Source organism: Gymnoscopelus microlampas (assembly GCF_963454915.1).
Source record: "Gymnoscopelus microlampas genome assembly, chromosome: 21".
Lineage (NCBI taxonomy): Eukaryota > Metazoa > Chordata > Actinopteri > Myctophiformes > Myctophidae > Gymnoscopelus > Gymnoscopelus microlampas.
In genome coordinates this window covers 8,470,039-8,493,903 of record NC_139958.1, presented here as the reverse complement: position 1 = coordinate 8,493,903, position 23,865 = coordinate 8,470,039, and the positions used below count along the sequence as shown (strand labels likewise).

Here is a 23,865-nt window from a genome sequence, read left to right as displayed (position 1 = left end):
TGTTGATATCTATCCGTCTAGATAGTCTAAGCCATCTTATGAAACAAAGATATTGTTCCAGACTTTATCCCATTGACTGTATCTGAATATAAGTTGGTGTTCATGACCTAAATACTACTACTAAGTCTTTAGCTTTTAGGTACTCTGAGAAAGCACATTACATCTCCCTACCAACCCACACTCACCATCTGAGTCCCTCAGAGGCACAGAAACAGCAAAACCATGTGATCGCAAAAAAAAACAGCACGTCCACTTCCGTGTAAAAAAACAAAAAACAACCTTATTCTCTGCTTTCTGTTGTTTTGGGTGAAAACCACCCCTCATGCAACTGCCCACAACTATAGAATGGACCATCGCGGCGGTACAATAATTTTTCCCAGAGTCTACGTGACCCCCCAACGGCTTTTAAAGCGATCGGCGGGTCGATCGTTGTGAAGAATAATATTCTACGATTTTTCACGGGTTAGTGAAAACACTCCGAAATCGCTGGCAAGGGCAGCATAGACGATGTTTTAACTCTGGCAGTCAATAAGTTAAACAGGGTGCTCTGTTATGAAGTGAGTATTGTGATTGGTTGAGAATAGAAGCATGGAGCACTGGAGCAGAGACCGACCAATGATCGGCCAGCAGCAACTGCACACTGAGTTCCCTGACAGAATTTGCTCTGCGCATGACATGTACCATTATTGTAAAAGTCCAGGTTTTCACATTTAACACCAGTCTCTCTCTTCTCTCTCGCCTCCTTACAGAATCTGTTTGCTCTGGCAGGGGATGAGGAAGCAGAGGTGAGGAAGAACGTGTGCCGAGCCCTAGTGATGCTGCTGGAGGTTCGAATGGACCGCCTGCTGCCGCACATGCACAACATCATAGAGGTAAACACATGCACAACATCATAGAGGTAAACACATGCACAACATCATAGAGGTAAACACATGCACAACATCATAGAGGTAAACACATGCACAACATCATAGAGGTGAACACATGCACAACAACATCATAGAGGTAAACACATGCACAACATCATAGAGGTGAACACATGCACAACAACATCATAGAGGTGAACACATGCACAACATCATAGAGGTGAACACATGCACAACATCATAGAGGTAAACACATGCACAACAACATCATAGAGGTGAACACATGCACAACATCATAGAGGTGAACACATGCACAACAACATCATAGAGGTAAACACATGCACAACATCATAGAGGTAAACACATGCACAACATCATAGAGGTAAACACATGCACAACATCATAGAGGTAAACACATGCACAACAACACCATAGAGGTGAACACATGCACAACATCATAGAGGTAAACACATGCACAACATCATAGAGGTAAACACATGCACAACATCATAGAGGTAAACACATGCACAACAACATCATAGAGGTAAACACATGCACAACATCATAGAGGTGAACACATGCACAACATCATAGAGGTAAACACATGCACAACACCATAGAGGTAAACACATGCACAACATCATAGAGGTAAACACATGCACAACATCATAGAGGTAAACACATGCACAACAACATCATAGAGGTGAACACATGCACAACATCATAGAGGTAAACACATGCACAACATCATAGAGGTGAACACATGCACAACACCATAGAGGTAAACACCTGCACAACATCATAGAGGTAAACACATGCACAACACCATAGGGGTAAACACATGCACAACATCATAGAGGTAAACACATGCACAACATCATAGAGGTAAACACATGCACAACACCATAGAGGTAAACACATGCACAACATCATAGAGGTAAACACATGCACAACATCATAGAGGTAAACACATGCACAACATCATAGAGGTAAACACATGCACAACATCATAGAGGTGAACACATGCACAACATCATAGAGGTAAACACATGCACAACATCATAGAGGTAAACACATGCACAACATCATAGAGGTGAACACATGCACAACATCATAGAGGTAAACACATGCACAACATCATAGAGGTAAACACATGCACAACATCATAGAGGTAAACACATGCACAACATCATAGAGGTGAACACATGCACAACAACATCATAGAGGTAAACACATGCACAACATCATAGAGGTGAACACATGCACAACAACATCATAGAGGTGAACACATGCACAACATCATAGAGGTGAACACATGCACAACATCATAGAGGTAAACACATGCACAACAACATCATAGAGGTGAACACATGCACAACATCATAGAGGTGAACACATGCACAACAACATCATAGAGGTAAACACATGCACAACATCATAGAGGTAAACACATGCACAACATCATAGAGGTAAACACATGCACAACATCATAGAGGTAAACACATGCACAACAACATCATAGAGGTGAACACATGCACAACATCATAGAGGTAAACACATGCACAACATCATAGAGGTAAACACATGCACAACATCATAGAGGTAAACACATGCACAACAACATCATAGAGGTAAACACATGCACAACATCATAGAGGTGAACACATGCACAACATCATAGAGGTAAACACATGCACAACACCATAGAGGTAAACACATGCACAACATCATAGAGGTAAACACATGCACAACATCATAGAGGTAAACACATGCACAACAACATCATAGAGGTGAACACATGCACAACATCATAGAGGTAAACACATGCACAACATCATAGAGGTGAACACATGCACAACACCATAGAGGTAAACACCTGCACAACATCATAGAGGTAAACACATGCACAACACCATAGAGGTAAACACATGCACAACATCATAGAGGTAAACACATGCACAACATCATAGAGGTAAACACATGCACAACACCATAGAGGTAAACACATGCACAACATCATAGAGGTAAACACATGCACAACATCATAGAGGTAAACACATGCACAACATCATAGAGGTAAACACATGCACAACATCATAGAGGTGAACACATGCACAACATCATAGAGGTAAACACATGCACAACATCATAGAGGTAAACACATGCACAACATCATAGAGGTGAACACATGCACAACATCATAGAGGTAAACACATGCACAACATCATAGAGGTAAACACATGCACAACATCATAGAGGTAAACACATGCACAACATCATAGAGGTGAACACATGCACAACGTCATAGAGGTAAACACATATGAGGTTTCCATCCGACAGAGACAATATGAAGATACGTTGAAAATGGGTGAAGTGGTCCATTTAGTATGCAACGCGTCACATGCCAGTGAGTGTGGTATGATCATAAGTAATGCTGCTGTAATGCTTTCCAAATGAATGAATATTTAAGTAATATAAGTGTATTTCTCTGGCAGCGGTCCGGGCACCTAGGCTATGGTATAGCTATGGCCTGACAACAACGCGCCGCGGGTTCGAGTTCGAATCCCGTTTTTTTTCGACGACCTTTACTCCGTGTCTCTCCCCGTCTCTCTCTCCCTCTTTCCTGTCCATCTTCACTTACAAAAACCTCTCAATAGGCTCTATGCACAGCAGCCATTTTTGAGAAAAATTGGGCCTCTTCTGACTTCCTTCACAGGTGTTACCAATGATACTAATGACGGCTCTGTTCCATTCTGGTCAAACAGAGTCAGGGTGCTGATATTGTGCATGTTGACTCACTAGAAATACTAGTGGGTCTCAAAGTGTGGTCCAGGGACCCTCATGGTTCCTTGAGAGGGTGTAACTCTGAGAGTGTACAAATGGAACCAAATGGACCCTCCCGGGTCCATTTGGTTCCATTCGTACACTCTCAGAGTTATGGGGGTCCTTGAAATTAAAAAGTTTGAGAACCACTGTGCTACACTAACTGGAACAGAGCCTTCATTAGTATCATTGGTAACATCTGTGAAGGAAGCAAGGAATGGGCCCAATTTCTGTCCAAATGGCTGCTGTGCATAGAGCCTAATAAAGGCAGAAAAAGCCCCAAAAAAACAAATCTTTAAAAGGGTGTTTCTCTGATCTTTGTGTCTCAGTACATGCTGCAGAGAACCCAGGACCAGGATGAGAACGTAGCCCTGGAGGCCTGCGAATTCTGGCTCACGTTGGCCGAGCAACCAGTCTGTAAGGACGCACTGTGTGGACATCTCTCCCAGTAAGACACCACATTGGAACATTGGAACATTATGAATACAATTTTTATTTCTGTTTGCCTTTTAGGCTTCGTAATAAAGAATTGCACAGGGCAGATATGACAAATAACTTAAAGGTAGGGTAAGTGATTTTCTTTGGTTAAAATAAGTGTTAAATAGCTCTATATTCTGATAGTACTCATTGCTATAGAGTGTTTGTTCAGTAAAAGGAGTCTCCTTGTCTCTCCAGCTCTTTATAAAACAGAAAATGCATTTTCGTTTCAGTTTCAGTTTCATTTCCAATTTTATCCAATCAGGATAGAGAACTCAATCAGGATACAGATTAAACAAGTGAAATCGGAAGTGATGACACATAGAAATGAGCAAGCAAAATTGGAACTGGAACACTATAAAAATGAAGCTTAAAAATGGGTACTTTCTCCTGATTGGCTGAGATTTTGACACCTACCGGAAAATGTATTTTCTGTTTATTAAAGAGCTGGAGAGACGGGGAGACTCCTGTTACTGAACTAACACTCTATAGCAATGATTACTATCAGAATATAGTGCTTTAACCTTTTAACAAAATACTTTTTGTTTTAACCAAAAAATATCACTTACCCTACCTTTAAATAGACAAAGAAATTATTCACATATTTAATAATTTAATACATGTAAAAATAGATCTACAAGCTTACACCGCGTTGTAAGCTTGTAGATCTGCTATTTCTCCTTTTTTTTTTAAATTGAAAATGTGTGAACGTTTTTCTAATTGGAAACGATTTTGCAAAAATAATTGCGATTAGCTCAAATAATTGCGATTAGACAATTATTTAATAATTGTGACAGGCCTACAGACACACACACACACACACACACACACACACACACACACACACACACAGAGACCTTGCAGTGCACATAAACGACAAGGTCTTGATTCACAGCCCTGCAGGCAGACCTTGGCTGAGATTGCTCATACTGTATATATCGTTGCTGACAGTCAGAAACCTTGTATTTATATAGCGCCTTTATCCCCTACACCAAACCTCTTTGCCGAAAATAGACGATCTACACACATTGACGGGCTATTTTGGACAAAGGTTTTCCCATTATGACATGCTCCGAATAGAGACGCCAGGGTTCAAGTGGCTGAGGAGACCATTAACCTCGGGCCAGAACAGCTGTCACACCACACTAACACATATGTATTTGACATAAAGCAGTGAGTGAGTGGCTGCCTGTACTGTCTGTGGACCCTGACCCCAGTCCTCGAACCTGTGTTTGTTTGTGTCCGTCTCGTGCTCCAGGCTCACTCCGGTGCTCGTCAACGGGATGAAGTACTCCGAGATAGACATCATCTTGCTCAAGGTCAGTCTCCAAAGGTCGGATGCTCCATGATTCAAGGCCAGGTTGTGGCTCACAAGCAGGGATTCTGACCCCCCCCCCCCCCCCACCCTCCACCCCCCTTCTCCAGTTTGATATGCATTATACCAGTGGTTCTCAAACTTTGTCATGTCAAGGACCCCCAAATTGACTCTTATTACCCCACCCCAATAAGAGAAGGTTTTTACGGCTCTCTAGCAGTGATTCTCAACCATTTTAATTTCAAGGACCACCAGTTTGACATGCATCCGGCTACGGACCCCCATGTAATGGCATTTATACCTCTGGGACCCCAATTCATATTGTAAAATCAATGTTAATTTAACTCTGAGAGTGTACAAATGGAACCAAATGGACCCGTTAGGGTCCATTTGGTTCCATTTGTACACTTTCAGAGTTACAGACCCATAAGGGTCCATTTGGTTCCTATCCATCATTTAGCTGGGGACCCCCTGGGACCCCCTCAAGTACCCCTGGGGGTCCCCGGACCCCACTTTGAGAACCAATGCATTAGACCATGCACCAGGTTTTTTTGTAGAATCGGCCTCATGTCTTAATGGGTTAACTCTGAGAGCATACAAATGGGTCCATTTGGTTCCATATGTACACTCTTAGTTATACAGACCCCTGGTAGCTTTCAGTTTAATACCATGTAAAATACAGAGTGTTCGTTTAAAGGGAAACTTTGGCCATTTTGTTCTGATGTGAGATCATTTTGATGAATGTAGTGTAGGGGGAAATACAATCTGCACAATGCGGAAGTGTTCACCTGGGACTACAGTATGCCCGATGAAGCACTACACATACGTAGTACATAGTGAGTTCTGGGTTCCGAGCATCTGAAACCGAAACAAATTCCAAAACCTGTTTCAGAACCGTTTCATGGCACGGCACTGTCTATATCTCTATCTGCTGGCATTATCCGCAACTGGGCTTTGGTGATCTCTGCAGTGAGAGAGCCGTCTTGTGTGGCCTGAATTGAATTAGTACCATAGACCGTAAAGAAATACGGCCATTGGTTTCTACAGACAGTAAATGAAGCCTATTTTGCAGTGACTTCAAATCCGCCATCTTTCTATATCCGGTTGATATCCGGTCCGATAATGCTATTGGCTGAAACCGCAGCCAGGAAGGGTCTTCACTGGGTAGAACGAGTTGAAACCCTAGAAACATACCATACTTTATCATTCATTTTTAAATAAACCTATCCGCTTGAATAGAGCCTAGTTGCTTCTGCAACCAGCAGGGGTGAAACAGCGGTGAAACAGCAAGACTACAGGCCATTCATACGAACTGTCACACATCCTATATGGCCTCAATTTACAATTCGGAAGCTAGCTTAACAGACCAGGATTCAGTCAGCAAACACTGAGGCATGGGCTACCCGGCATCATGTGATGATACATCAAACTCTCAAAATACCCTCAAGGTCCTTACACAATGGGGGAGCTGTTTTCATGTGATTAATGTATCCATAAATGTATATATGTTTTCAAACTGGTGCTTGCCTTGTGCGATGAGTACGTCATCTACATAGAACGTTCATATTACACAGCGACAAAGCGGTGGAAATGTTTATTCGGAACAAGGTTTGATTTCTCACCTCGTGTACAAAACCATCCACCTGTATGAGGCATCGACTATATCAATTGTTTGATGTTGAATCATTCAACTATTCATTTTAAGACCTTTGACTTCATGGGCGCAAACGTATATCTGGTACTTACATGCTGGGTGTGAAAATGACAACTGTCTTGGTTGTAAACTGGTAATAATGACACTTGTTGCTGCGTTGTGAGAGGTTTTGTGCCAGGTGTAAGATAGGGCCCTTGGCTTTAAGGATAAATTAACACTAAGGATTTTACTGTGTAAAGTTGTCTCACTGTCATTGCAAGCTGGGACTTTGCAGCATCACTTAATTATTGAAAACTAAAGGTTATAACACAGTCTACGTGTACATTATGTATTTCATTTATATGTTTATTTGGGAGGGACAGCACATATTATTGAACACCATACATACTGCAATGTAAATACGCCGGATTTAGCAAGAATGCTAATCCCCATACAGAAAACATGACACATGACAAAAAGAGCACATATAAACATTACTAAAAGGGTACAAACAGAAGGGAAAAAAGCAACAGTAAAAAGGCCTAGTTTTGACCTAAAATACCAGAAGAAAAACCTACATTTAAGCCTATTTAAAAATGTTCTCATGTTTGCTTGTCCATGATCCATCCTTTTATTTGGACCTTTTAAAACAGTGGTTCTCAAACTTTTTCATGTCAAGGACCCCCAAATTGACACTTATTAGCCCACGGACCCCCATTTGAAAAGATATGCCAGCGACCCCCATAAGAGAAGATTTTTACGGCTCTAGCAGTGATTCTCAACCATTTTAATTTCAAGGACCCCCCAGTTTCACATGCATTAGGCTGCGGACCCCATTTAATGGCATCTCTATCTCTGGGACCCCAATTTATATTGTAAAATCAATGTTAATTTAACTCTGAGAGTGTACATTTGTACGCTCTCAGAGTTACAGACCCATAAGGGTCCATTTGGTTCCTATCCATCATTTAGCTGGGGACCCCCTGGAACACCCTCAAGGACCCCTGGGGATCCCCGGACCCCACTTTGAGAACCAATGTTTTAAAAGATGTAAAGGATGGACACTCTCTTATGTTAGGGGGTAGATTGTTCCAAATGGCGCTTCCTTGAACTGGAAAGGCATCATAAGAAGTCTGATCCATTCATTGTTGCGTGATAAATGAGGTCCTGTGTGTAACTGTGTGTGTGATAACAGGGTGACATTGAGGACGACGATGAAGCAATCCCTGACAACGAGCAGGACATCAGACCGCGCTTCCACCGCTCGCGCACGGTTGCCCAGCAACACGAGGGCGATGGAATTGAGGACGACGACGACGAGGACGACGATGACTTGGACGACGATGACACAATCTCTGACTGGAATCTCCGTGAGTTAAGCGCCAGTTTTAAGCACCAGTCTTAAACCACTCCACTATGTAACATTTGTAATGACTATAAGTAGCACATTATGTCCCATACAAATAAAAAGTTGCATTCAGAAGCAACACATTCCACCCTCCCCTCACGCTGCATACAGACTCAGGAGTTTCAGCGCTAGAGGCTTTATTTGGTTATGTATGTATTTGTAGTGTGACCAGTGGGTGTGCCAATCCGGCCATCCGCCCTCGGAAAAGTCACCATTTGTTGAATTCTTCTTAATCCATTAAGACCGGGGAAAAGCATCATGTGTCATTTTGAGATTTTTTTGGCTATTAAAAAAAAACAGATCTACAAGCTCATAGCACGGCACCGAGTGCCGCGCTACAAGCTTGTTGGTATTTTTGAAAAATCGTGAAAATTTGTGCATACTGGCAAGGCAGGCAGGCTGTCACGCTTCTTAACACATGGGGTGCCAGCATTTTTTCATAACAACTTACGTTGGGTGCCAGCATTCTCCCCATTGACTGCGCTTTACTGTTTAAAGCTCTAGACTCCACGACGAGCAAATCCATGTAAAAAAAAGCACCCATTCATTAGTTTCCAGTTGAAAATAGTCAAAAATAGTCAAAAATACATTGTAAAAAAAAAGTACACAGGAGCCGAGATACAGGCTTTTGAAGTCATAAGTTAACCAGGAAGTGGATTAAAGTCTAAATTTTCGAAAAATGATATCTCCTGTTGCTATGGAGGAAAAATATATATACTGTTGTTTTTTTTTAAAAAACAGTATATATACGGTTTTGGCACTCAACAGTTGTAATTGAAAGGAAGTATATATACGGTTTTGGCACCCAATGTGTAAAGTGTACGTTGTATCGTACTTGTTGTGTGACGTGTGTCTGTATTATTTGTGTTTGTGTGGTTACTAGGGAAGTGTTCGGCCGCGGCGCTGGACGTGTTGGCCAACGTGTTCAGGGACGACCTGTTGCTGCACATCCTGCCTCTGCTCAAAGAGCTGCTGTTCCATCCGGAGTGGGTTGTGAAGGAGTCTGGCATCCTGGTGCTGGGAGCCATCGCCGAGGGTGAGACAGACATCCTAGAGCAGGGGGTCCGGGATCCCTAGGGGGTCCTCAGAGTTACTACAGGGGGTCCCGCCAAATCTTTGTGTGATGTGATTTTATTTAAAAAAAAAAAAAAAAATAGCAGATCTACAAGCTCACAACGCCTCGCAGCGCGAGGCGTTGTGAGCTTGTAGATCGGCTATTTTTTGGCAAAGACGTGTTTGGTGTAGAGGGAAAAAAAGAGCAGACCAAGTAAACAAAAAAAAGTTAAATCTGAAACACACTTTTTATGCAATATAGAGGGGGGTCCCTGCTTCATCTCTCTCTCAGCTAGGGGGTCCTTGGCCTGAAAACGTTGAAGACCCCTGTCCTAGAACAGTGGTTCTCAACCTTTTCCCCTCTGAGCAAGCATTTCTTTGCGACTGTGGCAAGGAGAAACTCCCCTTTTAATTGGAAGAAACCTCAAATAGAGCCAGGCTCTTGGGTGGGACTGGTTCTGCCTGAGGTTTTTCCCATTAAAAAGGAGTCGTTCCTTGCCAACTTGACATGCCCAACTTAGGGAGTTCAGGTTTAATGTGGTTACTTTTTAAAACTGGATTGATTCATCCAAGGGGTCCTTGAGGGGGCTTCAGCGGGTTCCCCAGCAAAATGAGTTAATATAGCGTTAACTCATGGGGCGGCAGTGGCTCAGGGTGTAGAGTGGCCGGGTAGAGTGAACTGGAAACCGCAAGGTTCCCAGTTCGATCCCGGGCTGGGGACGCTCCCCCAGAGTTAGTGTCGAAGTGTCCTTGAGCAAGACTCTGAACCCCTAATTGCTCCCGATGAGCAGGTTGGTGCCTTGCATGGTTTCCTCCGCCATCGGTGTATGAATGTGTGTGTGAATGTAATGCACAATCCATGTAAAGCGCTTTGGATAAAAGCGCTATACAAATGCACCATTTATAGCATCAAAATCAATTTAACCACTTTGGCTATTTAAAACAAATTTTGAAAAAATCTTATATATTTAGATTTATATATTTTCAGAAGGAGGTCTGCGGCCAAATGCATTTCAATTTGGAGGTCCTTTACATCAGTGGTTCTCAAACTTTTTCATGTCAAGGACCCCCAAATTGACTCTTATTAGCCCACAGACCCCCATTTGAAAAGATATGCCAGGAACCCCCATAAGAGAAGATTTTTACGGCTCAAGCTATTTCAAGGTCCCCCAGTTTGACATGCATTAGACTACGGACCCCCATTTGATGGCATTTCTATCTCTGGGACCCCAATATATATTGTAAAATCAATGTTAATGTAACTCAGAGAGTGTACAAATGGAACCAAATGGACCCTAACGGGCCCATAAGGGTCCATTTGGTTGCTAAGTGCTAACTATCCATCATTTAGCTGGGTACCCCCTGGAACTCCTTCAAGGACCCCGGACCCCACTTTGAGAACCAACGCTTTACATGAAACATTTCGAGAAGCACCCGTTCTTCTAACATCTACGTGTGTTGTTCCACATTTCCTATTTCCAGGATGTATGCAGGGCATGACACAATACCTGCCTGAGCTGATCCCCCATCTGGTGCAGTGTCTGTCGGACAAGAAGGCCCTGGTGCGCTCCATCACCTGCTGGACCCTGAGCCGCTACGCCCACTGGGTGGTCAGCCAGCCTCCAGACACCTACCTGAAGCCCCTCATGACCGAGCTGCTGAAACGCATTCTGGACGGCAATAAACGTGTCCAAGAGGCCGCCTGCAGGTGAATGGTTTCACACACTGACTTGACCCATTTATAGACATTTAGAGACCGATTCTACAAAATGCCTTGTGAATCGGTAGTGCTCGAAATTTGCAGTGCCAAGGAGGACCCCCCAAAATGATATGCATTTGGCCGCGGACCCCCATCTGAAAATGTTTTGTGCCAGGGACCTATAGGGATTATTATCGATTATTTCCTTTTCCTATTCGATTCATTGAATAATCTTGAAGGGACTTTTCTGTTCTTTTTTTAAATGACTTTAAGAATTGTATATGTATATCAACCAATCGCCATAAAAATATGTGAATTCGGTTTTGTATAATCGACTAAATTGATTAGTCTGATAAGCCTTTTCGTACGATGAATGGTGTTGTGCGAAATTAGCCGATCTGCAAGCTCACAGCGGCACACGATGCGAAGCGTTTTGATCTTGTAGATTTCCGCTATTTAAAAAAAAACAACCTCATAATGCCATAATAACCTTATTGTCCTCCTTGCCACAGTGCCTTTGCCACTCTGGAGGAGGAGGCGTGTACAGAGCTGGTGCCCTACCTGGCCTACATCCTGGACACGCTGGTGTTTGCCTTCAACAAGTACCAGCACAAGAACCTGCTCATCCTCTACGACGCCATAGGAACCCTGGCGGACAGCGTGGGACACCATCTCAACAAACCCGTAAGCTTTATGTATAGACTTATATATACGTCGTAAACTCAAGTGTCACATTGCCCAAAATAGCCGGTCTACATAATATCGATGTGATGCCCTGTAGATTATGCAGGATGCAGGACACATATAATCGTCCACTCACTTGTACATTTATATGTAATCACTTAATCCATTAAGAACGGGAAAAGCATCTGTCATTTTAGATTTCTTTGGGCTATTCAAAAATAGCAGATATACAAGCTTTGAGCTTGTAGATATGCTATTTTTTTTTTTAATAAATCATGAAAATGTGTGCAAATCTTTGAATATATATACATTTTTAACTCAAATCTCTGCTTCTGGGGGTCCCTGGAACAAAATATTTTGAGATGGGGGGGGGGGTCCACGGACAAATACATATCATTGTAGGCGTCCTTGACATGAAAAACGTTTGAGAACCACTGATATTATAGCAGTTTAAAAAAAAAAAAAAACTTTTAGGATTTAGAAGACATTTGTAGAATCTCCAGAAGCAAAGATTTGAGTTACAAATGTTCGCTTTAAAAAATAGAAAATAGCAGATCTACAAGCTCATAGTGTGGCACTCTGTGCTGTGCTATGAGCTTGCATATCTGCTATTTTTGAATAGCCAAAGAAATCTAAAATGACAGAGATGCGTTCCCGGATTGAATGGGTTAACTCTCCCCATACCCCTTCCTGCCACCTGCTGTTCAATTGATGCTAGTGACTGACCTAGATCAGATGACCATGCAGACAGTTCTTGGTCATTTGTTCTCATGTTTTTGTTACTTAGACAGATGCTATTTGCTCATTGTTTACCAGGTACCCTATCGTTTCAATGTACAGATTATTATTCTGATAGTATATTGTTTTTAGACTGATGCTAGGTTCTTGGTTTACCTGTGATCCTAGTTTCTTGAGGCACTACACCAGGGGTCTTCAACGTTTTTCAGGCCACGGACCCCTTAGCTGAGAGAGAGATGAAGCAGGGACCCCCCCCACTACATTGTTTAAAATTGTGTTGCAGATTAAACATTTTTCATAGTCATAGATGGCTTCATTGACTATCATCACTGATCAGTGTTGTGGAAATTTAGTTTTTTTGTTCATTTCAGACATTTAACCACTTAGACCTTCAATTACTAGTACTTGATTCACTCCTCTTCCCCCCTACACCAAACCTCTTTGCTGAAATTAGCCGATCTACAAGCTCACAAGCTTGTAACAAATGTGTAAGAAGTAGTGAAAATAGCCGATGTAGAAGCTCACAACGTGTCGCATCACGACACGTTGTGTGAGCTTGTAGATCTGCTATTTTCAATAGTTTGGGTCACGGGGGGGAGACATCAAATGTCTCTTTTGGGTCTTGGAGCTAAAACGTTTAGGAACCACTGCTGTAACAGTATGTAGGTGTCTGTGTGACTAATCTGATCCCTCGTGTGAACAGGAATACATTGAGATGTTGATGCCTCCACTCATCCAGAAATGGAACCAGCTAAAGGATGAAGACAAAGATCTCTTCCCATTGCTAGAGGTGAGTGTCTAAAGCAGTTTGCCATTTGTACACATTACGGAGCAGCTAGGTTAAAGGAGTAGTTCACCCCCAAAAAAATCGATCAATTACACACCCCATGAAGCATTGTATTCATGCCGATAATTTATTTTTCTCGCCGATAATAAGCCAATAATTTGATGACTGGCGGAAAGAGTCTCCTTTTAGTCTCCTACCGGAGAGACCGCCGTTACTACTCCGTTAAACCAGGTCTATAATATTGTGTATCTATACACCTTGCTTGAAAACCGCTCATTTGAGGTGGGAATATTAACTTTCAAGCGGTGGAATCAAGGATTGTTCTCCACGGATGTGGCGCTGTAGTATGATCAAGTAGTGGCATTAATTTACGGGAAAAAAACACAAAAAGTTAGAATATGGAGATGGGAGGTTTCTTTCCGATATTATATATATACACTGACTGTTAGCTTGTTGTTCCTCACTGCAGTGCCTGTCATCCGTGGCCACCGCCCTGCAGAGTGGCTTCCTGCCCTACTGTGAGCCTGTGTACCAGCGCTGTGTCAACCTGGTGCAGAAGACCCTGGCCCAGGCTGTGGTGAGTCTGCAGGGCTCACACTATTATATCCCCCCCTAGGATATGGATGCATGCTAGGGATGGGACGATAATCTCGTTATTATCTCTCTCTCCTTTTTCTACATGATTTCAAACATATTTCCATTAACATTTTTCCCGTTCCAGCTTCACCAGTCTCAGCCAGACCAGTACGAGGCCCCCGACAAGGACTTCATGATCGTAGCTCTGGATCTGCTTAGTGGACTGGCTGAAGGACTGGGAGGCAACATCGAACAGCTGGTCGCTCGTAGTAATATCCTCACGCTAATGTACCAATGCATGCAGGTAAGAACTACAAACAAACACCCTAACCCATTAACCTGGAATTGTGTCATTTTTAGATTTGAGCTAAAAGCATTATTTTACACTTTGGCTTTTCAAAAATAGCAGATCTACAAGCTCATAGCGCGGCACCGAGTGCCGCACTATGAGCTTGTAGGTCTGCTATTTTTGAAAAATCTTGAAAATGTGTGCAAATCTTTGAATATATATATTTTTAAAGCGAACATTTTTAACTCAAATCTTTGCTTCTTGGGGTCCCTGGAACAAAATATTTTGATGGGGGTCCGCGGCCAAATACATATAATTTTGGGGGTCCTTGACATGAAAAAGATGAGCACCACTGATATAGAAACATACGTTTTTTCAGAAAAGTTGAGATTTAGGAGACATGTAGAATCGGCTTCAGGTCTCAATGGGCTAATGCACCAATTTATGCAGGCAAGAACTACACACAGTAATGTACCAATGCATGCAGGCAAGAACTACATACAGTAATGCACCAATGCATGCAGGTAAGGAGATATCTCACCAGTATTTGGAGTGAACATCGTCAAACTACACAAACCAAACCTCTACCGAGGTCCAGTTTTGCTTTAATTGCATTCGTGGGAACCAAAACCTTTTCTTTCTTTTTCTGTAAAGCACTTTGAGCTGCATTTATGTCATGAAAGGTGCTATATAAATAAAGTTTATTATTATTATTATTATTATTATTATTATTATTATTATTATTATTATATTAAAACCTAATTGTTCTCTGTTCACAATATTCAGGACAAAATGCCAGAGGTCCGTCAGAGTTCGTTTGCGTTGCTGGGGGATCTGACCAAAGCTTGTTTCCAGCACGTCAAGCCATGCATCGGTATGTACCGTACAGCCACGCTGATCTGCTCACTGTGTGACAGACAGGTCACTGACTTATGGCCATGTCGGTTCCTAAAGCATATTCACTTTTCCTCTTCCAGCTGATTTCATGCCCATACTGGGCACTAATTTAAACCCGGAGCTAATATCGGTGTGCAACAATGCAACATGGGCAATCGGAGAGATCTCTATACAAATGGGTGAGTGCCTCACTCTGGACTGTATTCATGCTATCGAGTTGTCTCGTGAATGATCAGTCACCTGCCTTTTTTTCTTTTTTCATAATGTATCTTCCCACCGCCGCAGGGCCTGAAATGCAGCCTTATATTGCCGTGGTGCTGCAGCAGCTGGTGGAGATCATTAACAGGCCAAATACCCCAAAGACTCTGCTGGAGAACACAGGTACCACATGGCGGCGCTACTGAGCTAGCCAGGCCGCCACACACACACAGGGAGGTGCCCACACACACAACAGTATACAGACAGAAGTCTCTCTCTGTCTGGAGTAGGGGTGCAACAGTTCATCAAAGTCATTGATTGACTCGGTCATAGAAAATAATTGATAATTTGTCATTTAATAAAATAAGCGATTCATAAGCGATCCCTATTTTGGGCATGTCATTATAGGCGAAGCATAAAAAAAACACTTTTTCATTGTTTTTGAAAGTGTTTACACTGTTGTGCGACAAAGTGTAAAATAGTGGTTTATCGTTTTTTTGATATATTTATAAAAAATATATATACAGTATATGTATTTTTTCGAGTAATCAAAAAGTAATCGATAGGATATTAGCTAAGACGATAATTTATAGTTGCAGCCCTACTCTGGAGCGCCTGCCCTGCCCTTTAATCTTGATCTGAAAACCTGCCCCAAGCCTTGGCCCTTACAGGTTCTGTCACTCTCCCCAAAATATCCAAACTATTTAACCACTTTAGCCCTGGCGTCACTATTTTGGGTATGACATTATGGGCCAAAATAACGAATTTGTACAAAAATAACACATATTTTTCCCACGTGAAGTGGTTTATGGGGGGGGGGGGGGGTGCTAGATTGAAGGTGCTTTTGGGTTCGAGTTCAATACTTTTTGGATTCTTGAATCAAGCGAGCCATGTTAAGTGCCCAGGCTTGGAATGAACAACAACAATCAACATGAGGTTAAGTAGCTTGTAGGAAAGAAAGAACATGCAGAGCACAGATAGGCGGCAAGACAGCCTCATTTACAGTAAATATTACCTTAAACACTTTCGACAAAGAATGTTTATGAATTTGCAGATTATAGTTGCTCTTTAAGTCATCAAAAAGGAAATACCTAAACTGATTCTTGTGGTGTTGAGAAAAATATATATATAGGCACCTAGCCTATGACTTTAGGAATCACGGTTACACTCTGCTCTGCACATTCAATTGAAAGTTGTGCTTTCATGAGCCTAAATTACAATTTAAATTAACAATAGCTAATTGAAGGGTGAAGTGTAACCTGCTCGAATAATAGAACACTAGGGACTCTGTAGATTGTGTTCCTGTTTGTTTGTTGTCAGTTTATTTATTTGTTGTTTTGAGTTACTGTTCTTTAAATGTGAATGCATATCTGCCAATAGATGTTGAATGTTGTTAAGAATGGCAAATGTTTAATGCAGGATACATACTCAGCCACCAATTTAGCAAATCATTCATAGAATATCTAGAGCTATAGATTTGCACAGGAACAGGAAAGATTGTAGAGAATATAATATGACACAAAGTGCACAAAACTCACGTTGTGTTCCTGTGTAAATCTAGAGACTTCAGTTTAAGAACCATTCCTCCACTAGCCTTGCGTTGCCAGGCGATCAGAGATATCCACCCACAGATACGTTTAGGCCAGCGGTTCTCAAACTTTTTGTTTTTTAATTTCAAGGACCCTCATCATTCTCAGAGTTACAGACCTGTAAGATTTGATTTGATTTGATTTTGGCAAAAGAAATACAAGTAGTCACAATATAACTTAAACACAGGATAAACACATAAAAGCGTAGTGAAACACTTGTTTCCAATGTGATCCTGAACATTTGGAACCCACTGAAGGAACCATGAGGATCCCGCATGGACCCCACTTTGAGAACCACTGTGTTTAGGGAAATCTACATTCAATCTATGGGCTTGAACGGCAGAGAAAGCCAGCAGTATCAAACCTACGCCTACTGCTTGGGAAACCAGTACAGTTAGTTTTTGAATCTCCTAATTGCTTTACACAGTTTTAGCCCCTACATTGAATTTAGATGTCACCAGTTAGGCCCGTCACAATTATTACATAATCTCCTGATCGTGATTATTTGAGCTAATAGCTATTATTTTTGCATAATCGTTAGAATAGTTTCCATTCATCTGTATAAAAACAACTGGATGAAATTAACAGGAATGTCATATTTCCATCATTATTCCTGTCGTTGTCCAATCTCTTTTAACCACTTTCAACTTAGCTTCCCTATTTTGGGGATGTAGTGCAAAATAAATTCCCAAAAGGTTGCGATGTGATACGTGAGCTAGTGGGTCAGCTATTTTATCTTTGAAAATGTATGAAAGTATAAAATTATTAAGTATATGGCCTGTTTTGGCCACAGTACATTATTTATTTTGATTATTTGCACCGGCCATTGTCAGTCATTACTTTGTATATTTCAGTAATAGACTTTGGATATTTAAGTTAATTGTCCTATCTGCGCAATGTGCATTTGTTTGTTTACAAAGCCTAAAAGGCAAACGTAAAATGTATTCTTTATTCATACCTTCCTTCCAATGTTCAATGTCAAAAACAGAATTAAATCATTCATCAAAATTATTTGAATGACAATTAATCGTCAACCAAGATTTAATGATCATGACAACTGGAGATCTCCGATTGTCTGGCTACGCAAGACTAGTCCACGACTGGGTCTAAAATGTATGCTGAAGGCCAATACATGCTCCTTTCCACGTCCAAACATTTGTTCGGAAACGGAGGTGATATACTGTTAACTACAAATTAACACCATTTCAGAAATGTTAAACAGCACGTGGTACAGTAAGAAATTAAAGCTATAAGGATAACACAAAAAGTCCTGAGGACTCGTTTCTATTGTGGTCCTATGTATTCAATTCATCGACATAACATACAAAATTATCTCAATAATACATGTCATCAATAAATACGAACACTATTATGTGCAAAAGGAATTACATTTAACTCCCCTTGAGGTCTCCTGATAGATGTTTTTCGGGCCAATTTTTAAATAAACAAGTATTACACATCCGTTAATGGATGGTGTCAGGGCATTCCATATTTTGGTGGCAGAGCAGTAGAATGAGAACTTTCCCATGTTTTGTTCTAAATTTGGGTGGTACCAGATCATGGTCGCTCCCTCTAGTGTTGTGGCTGTGGGTGTCGCTCACTTTGGAAAAGTGGTTTGACAGGTACAGTATGAGGGTAATGAGGGCACTGTCTCTTTGACTATTCAGAACTTTTTTTGTTCAAGGTTTCTTTATTGGTATTTTCATATTCACATACAGGTCAATAAGACAAAAGCATACAAAAACAGTGTATGTTACCCCTCCCACACCCCAAAGTTCCTGCTCCAAAAGAGCCACAACCCTGGTATCTTGTTGTACCATTAACAAAAAAAAAGACAATACAAAAAATAAGACACATTTGCAATGAAAGTTTAAAGAAAAAGTTAAACAAGGATAAAAAAGGTCAAAGAAGTTAAGTATATACAGTAGAATATGTGACTATTCGGAACTTCTAATGGCCTGTCTCAGAACTTCATCCCCCAGATGTCCTGACACGCCGAAATAATTCAGTTCGGAAAGCCTGTCCAAACCGGAAGTGTTTTCCAGACATCGGAAGAAGCATGTATTGGTCCATAGAGTGAGTCACATAATACCACAGCAAACAGGTGGAAGTGGCATCAAAAGACACTAAAGACCGCATATGTCACAAACATATTATCTGTCTCTGATCTGTTGATCCTGCACTGAACTCACTGTTTCTAATTTAGCCTATCATCTGCTTTCTGCATGTGTCATTGGATTGTTCATAAATGCCTGTTTGTTAATGAGAATGTTGCATAGTTCTGTGTCTTTTAAACTTAGGTTCCTCCTTCCTCTGTGCCTCATAAGAACCTGCTGTACTGGACACTATTCTCCTTCCATGTAGTTGGCTTGGAGTAATCTTTCATTTCTTTAAAACACAGACAAAAACAACCACATATTTCTGTTGGTTAGGGAAAATTAACATTTTGTGAGTTTAAGGGAGAAATCTCTGAAAGCCCCAACCTTTCGTGTCAGGACACATGCTCTTCAGTTAGCTTGTTGTGTCTTACATTGATTGAACGTGTTTAACATCTGCTAATGGTTTTCAAATTTCACAAACCGAATGCATGGGCTCGAACACAAGTTATTGTTTGATCGACATTATTTGGCACGCCACATTATTTGCCTCATGATTGTTGATGTGTGGTCAGTGTTCTCCCTTAAACGTGTTTGTTTTTAAGCCTGATTTGTACTTTGTCATACGACAATGTCCCGCGCCAAAACAATAGCCGATCTACAAGCTCACAGCGCGTCGCATCGCAATGCGTTCCGAGCTCGTAGATTGGCTCTTTTTGCCGTGGGACACCGTCATACGACAGCGTACAAATTAGGCATTAGAGTGTCATATTTTTATGTTCTACCCCATTAGCTACGGGGGCAGTATAATAATCAACACTAGTGAAATCTTCTGTTTGTTATCACACACAGATTCTGTTGATTTATGTTGTTTCTGAGTTGTTTGTTTTGTTCTTTATTTTTCTCCCCCCTCCCCCTCCTCTTCATTGCTCATGTCTTGGTTGGCGTTTGGTGGTGTATAACCGTGATTGCGTTACCTTAGCAATAACAATTGGTCGTCTTGGTTACGTTTGTCCTCAAGAGGTGGCACCCATGCTACAGCAGTTTATAAGACCCTGGTGTGTATTATTCAATCTTTTATTTAATTCATCTCCTCTTCTCTTCTCTTCTCTTCCGGTCTGTCCGTCTCTCAGGGGCCATGTCCACAGAAAGCTTCTTTTTTTTTTTAGCTGTGCCAGTGCCTTTCCACCATGCATTTCTATGATAAAGACTTTTTCCACCATAAAGACCTTTCCGCCATGCATTTCTATGGTAAAGATGCGCTGGAGCACTCATCTTCCTGGCACCGAGCATCGCATTTCAGCGCTCTCGGCATCCAGTGTTTCTTTTTGTTTTGGCTGAGGGGCTAGCGCTCTGTCAGCGCCCTATCTTGCCCTATCTTATCTTTTTTCATTTTGAAAAATATAATAATAATAATATGAAATATTAAAATAGTTCAAAAAAGCCGATCTACATCAACACGTTGTGAGCTTGTAGATCGGCTACAATGTTAAAATGTTTTTCAAAATAATAAGAAATGCCTAAAAAGTTAAGGCATAAGGAGTAAGGCAAGATAGGGCCAGCGCTTCAAGTTGAAAATAGTCAAACTTTTGAAGTGGTGCGCCGCTCATCAATGTCACGTTAGATCCTCCTGGCTGCAGTGTCAGTAAACCGTTTTTTTTGATTGATTGAATACTTTATTAACAGTTTGCAATTTGTCGGTTTACAATGATTCTTAAAAGGATAACATCAATGTGGTCCTGCGTATTCAATTCATTAAGATCGCAGCCATGAGAAGTGCCATGTTTACTGTTATTTCAGCTAGTCTGTTTGTGCTAATAATAATGCAGATGTTATGATCGTTTGAGCACAGCAACGACTAATTGGTTTGAATGTTGCAGGGATCAATAAATGTTCCTTAGTAAGAAGCGCTCTGGATACGATATCCAAAGCATTCCTCCACTCAAAAACGCTTTCCGTGGACATGGCCCCTTACCTAATCTCTTTCCTTCTGTCGCTGTCTTCCTCTTCTACCTCTTTACTCCTTCTCTTTACTCTTTCTTGCTTTCTTTATGAAAGAAAATCTTTTCTTGTTTTCCCGTTGGTTTGTTTCTCATGTATTGTTTTATTTCAATGAATCAATTCGTAATCATTGCCAACCATGTTACTAATCCTGTCCTCTTTCAAGGTCCTATCTGTGATTTGTTTTGCCTCTGTAGCACTTTCATGTATTATTACATTTGATTTGTTTTAATTTCTACTTTTTTGTCGTTGTTAACTGTCGCTAACAACCTACACGATGCATGGGATCAGACTGTCACATGCATGCTGGTTCAACGAGAGCATCCCCTTCTTATTTAGTAGTTGTCCAGCTGCATGTGCCTATCCTAGAATACCCCAAAACCTTCTCTAGTTGAAGTATAATTTAATTTAACCACATCAACCCTAGTGGACGAAAACAGGAGGGGGCCTATTATAGAGCCTTGGGTGTAAGATATACGTATATAGGGTTTAAGTGGTTAACTGCCAAGGTAGATTATGCTGATTGCCCTTACTCCTAGACACAGCTAAAGTGTAGGTATTGTCAGAGCGCAGGAAGTAGGCTAATCATTTGATAAATAAAAAATCAATAATAATAATAATAATAGCTGTTTTTAAATCGGTTTGATGTGCATGCTTAAATTTGCTACTTTCTTAGGCTATTTGAAAGAAGTATTTTTTCTCCTCACAAGAAAGTTTGATATTTGCAGTATGTTTACATGCTGGAGTAGAAAAGGCACTTTGATATATGATGATACACTACTTACTACTACTTAACTCATGTAGCATTAGATTGCATTTTATACCTTTCCTCAACTTTTTCCTCCAATAAGAATGATGAATACTGTATGTCCAGTTTCTCCAACCTGAAAATCCCTTGTTTTGTTTGCACTAATAGAGTCAATACATACCGTATACTATAGTATGAACATATCTATCAAGGTTTTTTTTGGATTGTCGTTGGTGCTTAATGTGGTCGTGCTTATCGCCAGGTGCACTTCTCTACGAAACATAAGAGACAATGAGGAGAAAGATTCTGCGTTCCGCGGCATCTGTACCATGATCAGTGTGAATCCTGGAGGTGTAGTGCAGGTGAGCTCCACCACAGAGACTGGTAACCGGAACGGTTGGTACTAGGCATGTAATGATTCACTCAACTCACGATACGATTCGAATCACGATACTAGGTTCACAATACGATTTTTCAAGATTTTTTTCATCACAAAATTATTTTCTAGAAAAATGGCCAATTGTTTTTTAAATTGTTTCTCTTACACAAATCCAGTATTTCTTCTCTTTTATTATAGTTTTTTTTTTTCTTTTTTTTTTTTTTTTTTTTACAATATTGTGTTTTCTATTATCCTCTTTTCAATACAGTAGCAAATGACTGAAAACTTTTTTTTAATCAATTTTCTTACAAAGATCCTGTATTTTCTTCTCTTGTTTTTTACACACCCTCTGCTGTTTGCATTGCGATACTTTTTTCATTAAATTGATTTTAATCGATTTACGATAAACCGTGACATGCCTAGTTGGTACAGTACAACAAACTAGTCGGTACAACAAACTAGTCGGACCGCTCAGCCCCAGCGGTTCTTGCATTCTTGTATTCGTTTTACTGAGGTTAAGATTAGGAATAAGTTTAGGTTTAGGCATAGTTTTACTGAGATTAAGTTTAGGAATAAGGTTGGGTTTAGGCATAGTTTTACTGAGCTTACGTTTAGGAATAAGGTTACGTTTAGGCATAGTTTCACTGAGGTTAAAGTTGAGGAATACCTGGTGGCGACCGTTCCGAGGTCGCCGGATTTGACCGGGTCGAACTAGGTTGTTGTACTGACCGTTCTTGTATTGCAGAAGAAAATGAATGTGTTTAAAGGTAGGGTAAGTGATATTGTTTATGGTTAAAACAATAAAGAGATATATATATATAAAATTAAGAGTGCTTGTTCAGCAACTGGGGTCCCCCCGTCTCTTCAGCTCTTTAATAAAAAATACATTTTCAGGTGGGTTGCCAGTTTCATCCAATCAGGAGAGGGTGAAACTGGCATTTATCAGCTTCAATTTGATAGTGTTCGGGCTTCCATCGTGTCCGCTCATTTCTTTGCGTCTTCACCTCCAATTTCACTTGTTTATCCTGTTTGACTTATGAATACATTATCCGTTTACTAGGGCTGGAGATACAGGGAAACCCCTTGATACTGAACAATCACTCTGTAGCAACGATTACTAATCAGAATAATAGAGCTATTTAGCACTTATTTTAACAAACAAAAATCACTTACTGCACCTTCATCTCGATTGAAATACCGTGTTGCCTCAGCTTCCTCCTTCACTCTTTTAGGATTTTATATTCTTCTGTGACGCAGTGGCCTCCTGGGTCAATCCCAAGGATGATCTACGAGACATGTTCGGCAAGGTAAACACGTTTCATTACTGTGAAGCCATACACCCAAGGCATTAAGGTTTAACTAATGGCTCTTTCTCGACTACATTAACGAAGTGTCGAACCGTGTCGTGCCGTGTCAAGTATTTCACAGTATTTCAGGGTTTCCGATAAGGTTATTCCGAACGTAATTTGGGTCCCGCTCAGGAGGTGATACTAAGCCTGAGTTCTGGGGGAACCTATAGACCACTGTGGGGCAGGCCCATTTTAATTGGTCACGACTAAATATCCCTTTATTTTTATTTTCAAACGTTTTTGAGTTTAACAAAATTGAA

General features: G+C 41.0%; 1 protein-coding gene across 2 annotated transcripts in view; it reads left to right on the top strand.

Annotated features, from left to right (window-relative positions):
- Nucleotides 1-23,865, top strand: part of tnpo1 (transportin 1) — a 50,509-nt gene that overhangs the window by 23,376 nt on the left and 3,268 nt on the right. For both annotated transcript variants that reach the window (XM_084046246.1, XM_084046247.1), the window contains 16 exons: nucleotides 750-872; nucleotides 4,019-4,137; nucleotides 5,425-5,485; nucleotides 8,310-8,484; nucleotides 9,406-9,558; nucleotides 11,058-11,283; nucleotides 11,787-11,958; nucleotides 13,400-13,486; nucleotides 13,953-14,060; nucleotides 14,205-14,363; nucleotides 15,135-15,222; nucleotides 15,326-15,424; nucleotides 15,531-15,626; nucleotides 20,111-20,186; nucleotides 22,140-22,239; nucleotides 23,489-23,563. In XM_084046246.1, the coding sequence (XP_083902372.1) occupies nucleotides 750-872; nucleotides 4,019-4,137; nucleotides 5,425-5,485; nucleotides 8,310-8,484; nucleotides 9,406-9,558; nucleotides 11,058-11,283; nucleotides 11,787-11,958; nucleotides 13,400-13,486; nucleotides 13,953-14,060; nucleotides 14,205-14,363; nucleotides 15,135-15,222; nucleotides 15,326-15,424; nucleotides 15,531-15,626; nucleotides 20,111-20,186; nucleotides 22,140-22,239; nucleotides 23,489-23,563 (1,917 nt within the window). The remainder of the gene's footprint in view (nucleotides 1-749; nucleotides 873-4,018; nucleotides 4,138-5,424; nucleotides 5,486-8,309; nucleotides 8,485-9,405; nucleotides 9,559-11,057; nucleotides 11,284-11,786; nucleotides 11,959-13,399; nucleotides 13,487-13,952; nucleotides 14,061-14,204; nucleotides 14,364-15,134; nucleotides 15,223-15,325; nucleotides 15,425-15,530; nucleotides 15,627-20,110; nucleotides 20,187-22,139; nucleotides 22,240-23,488; nucleotides 23,564-23,865) is intronic.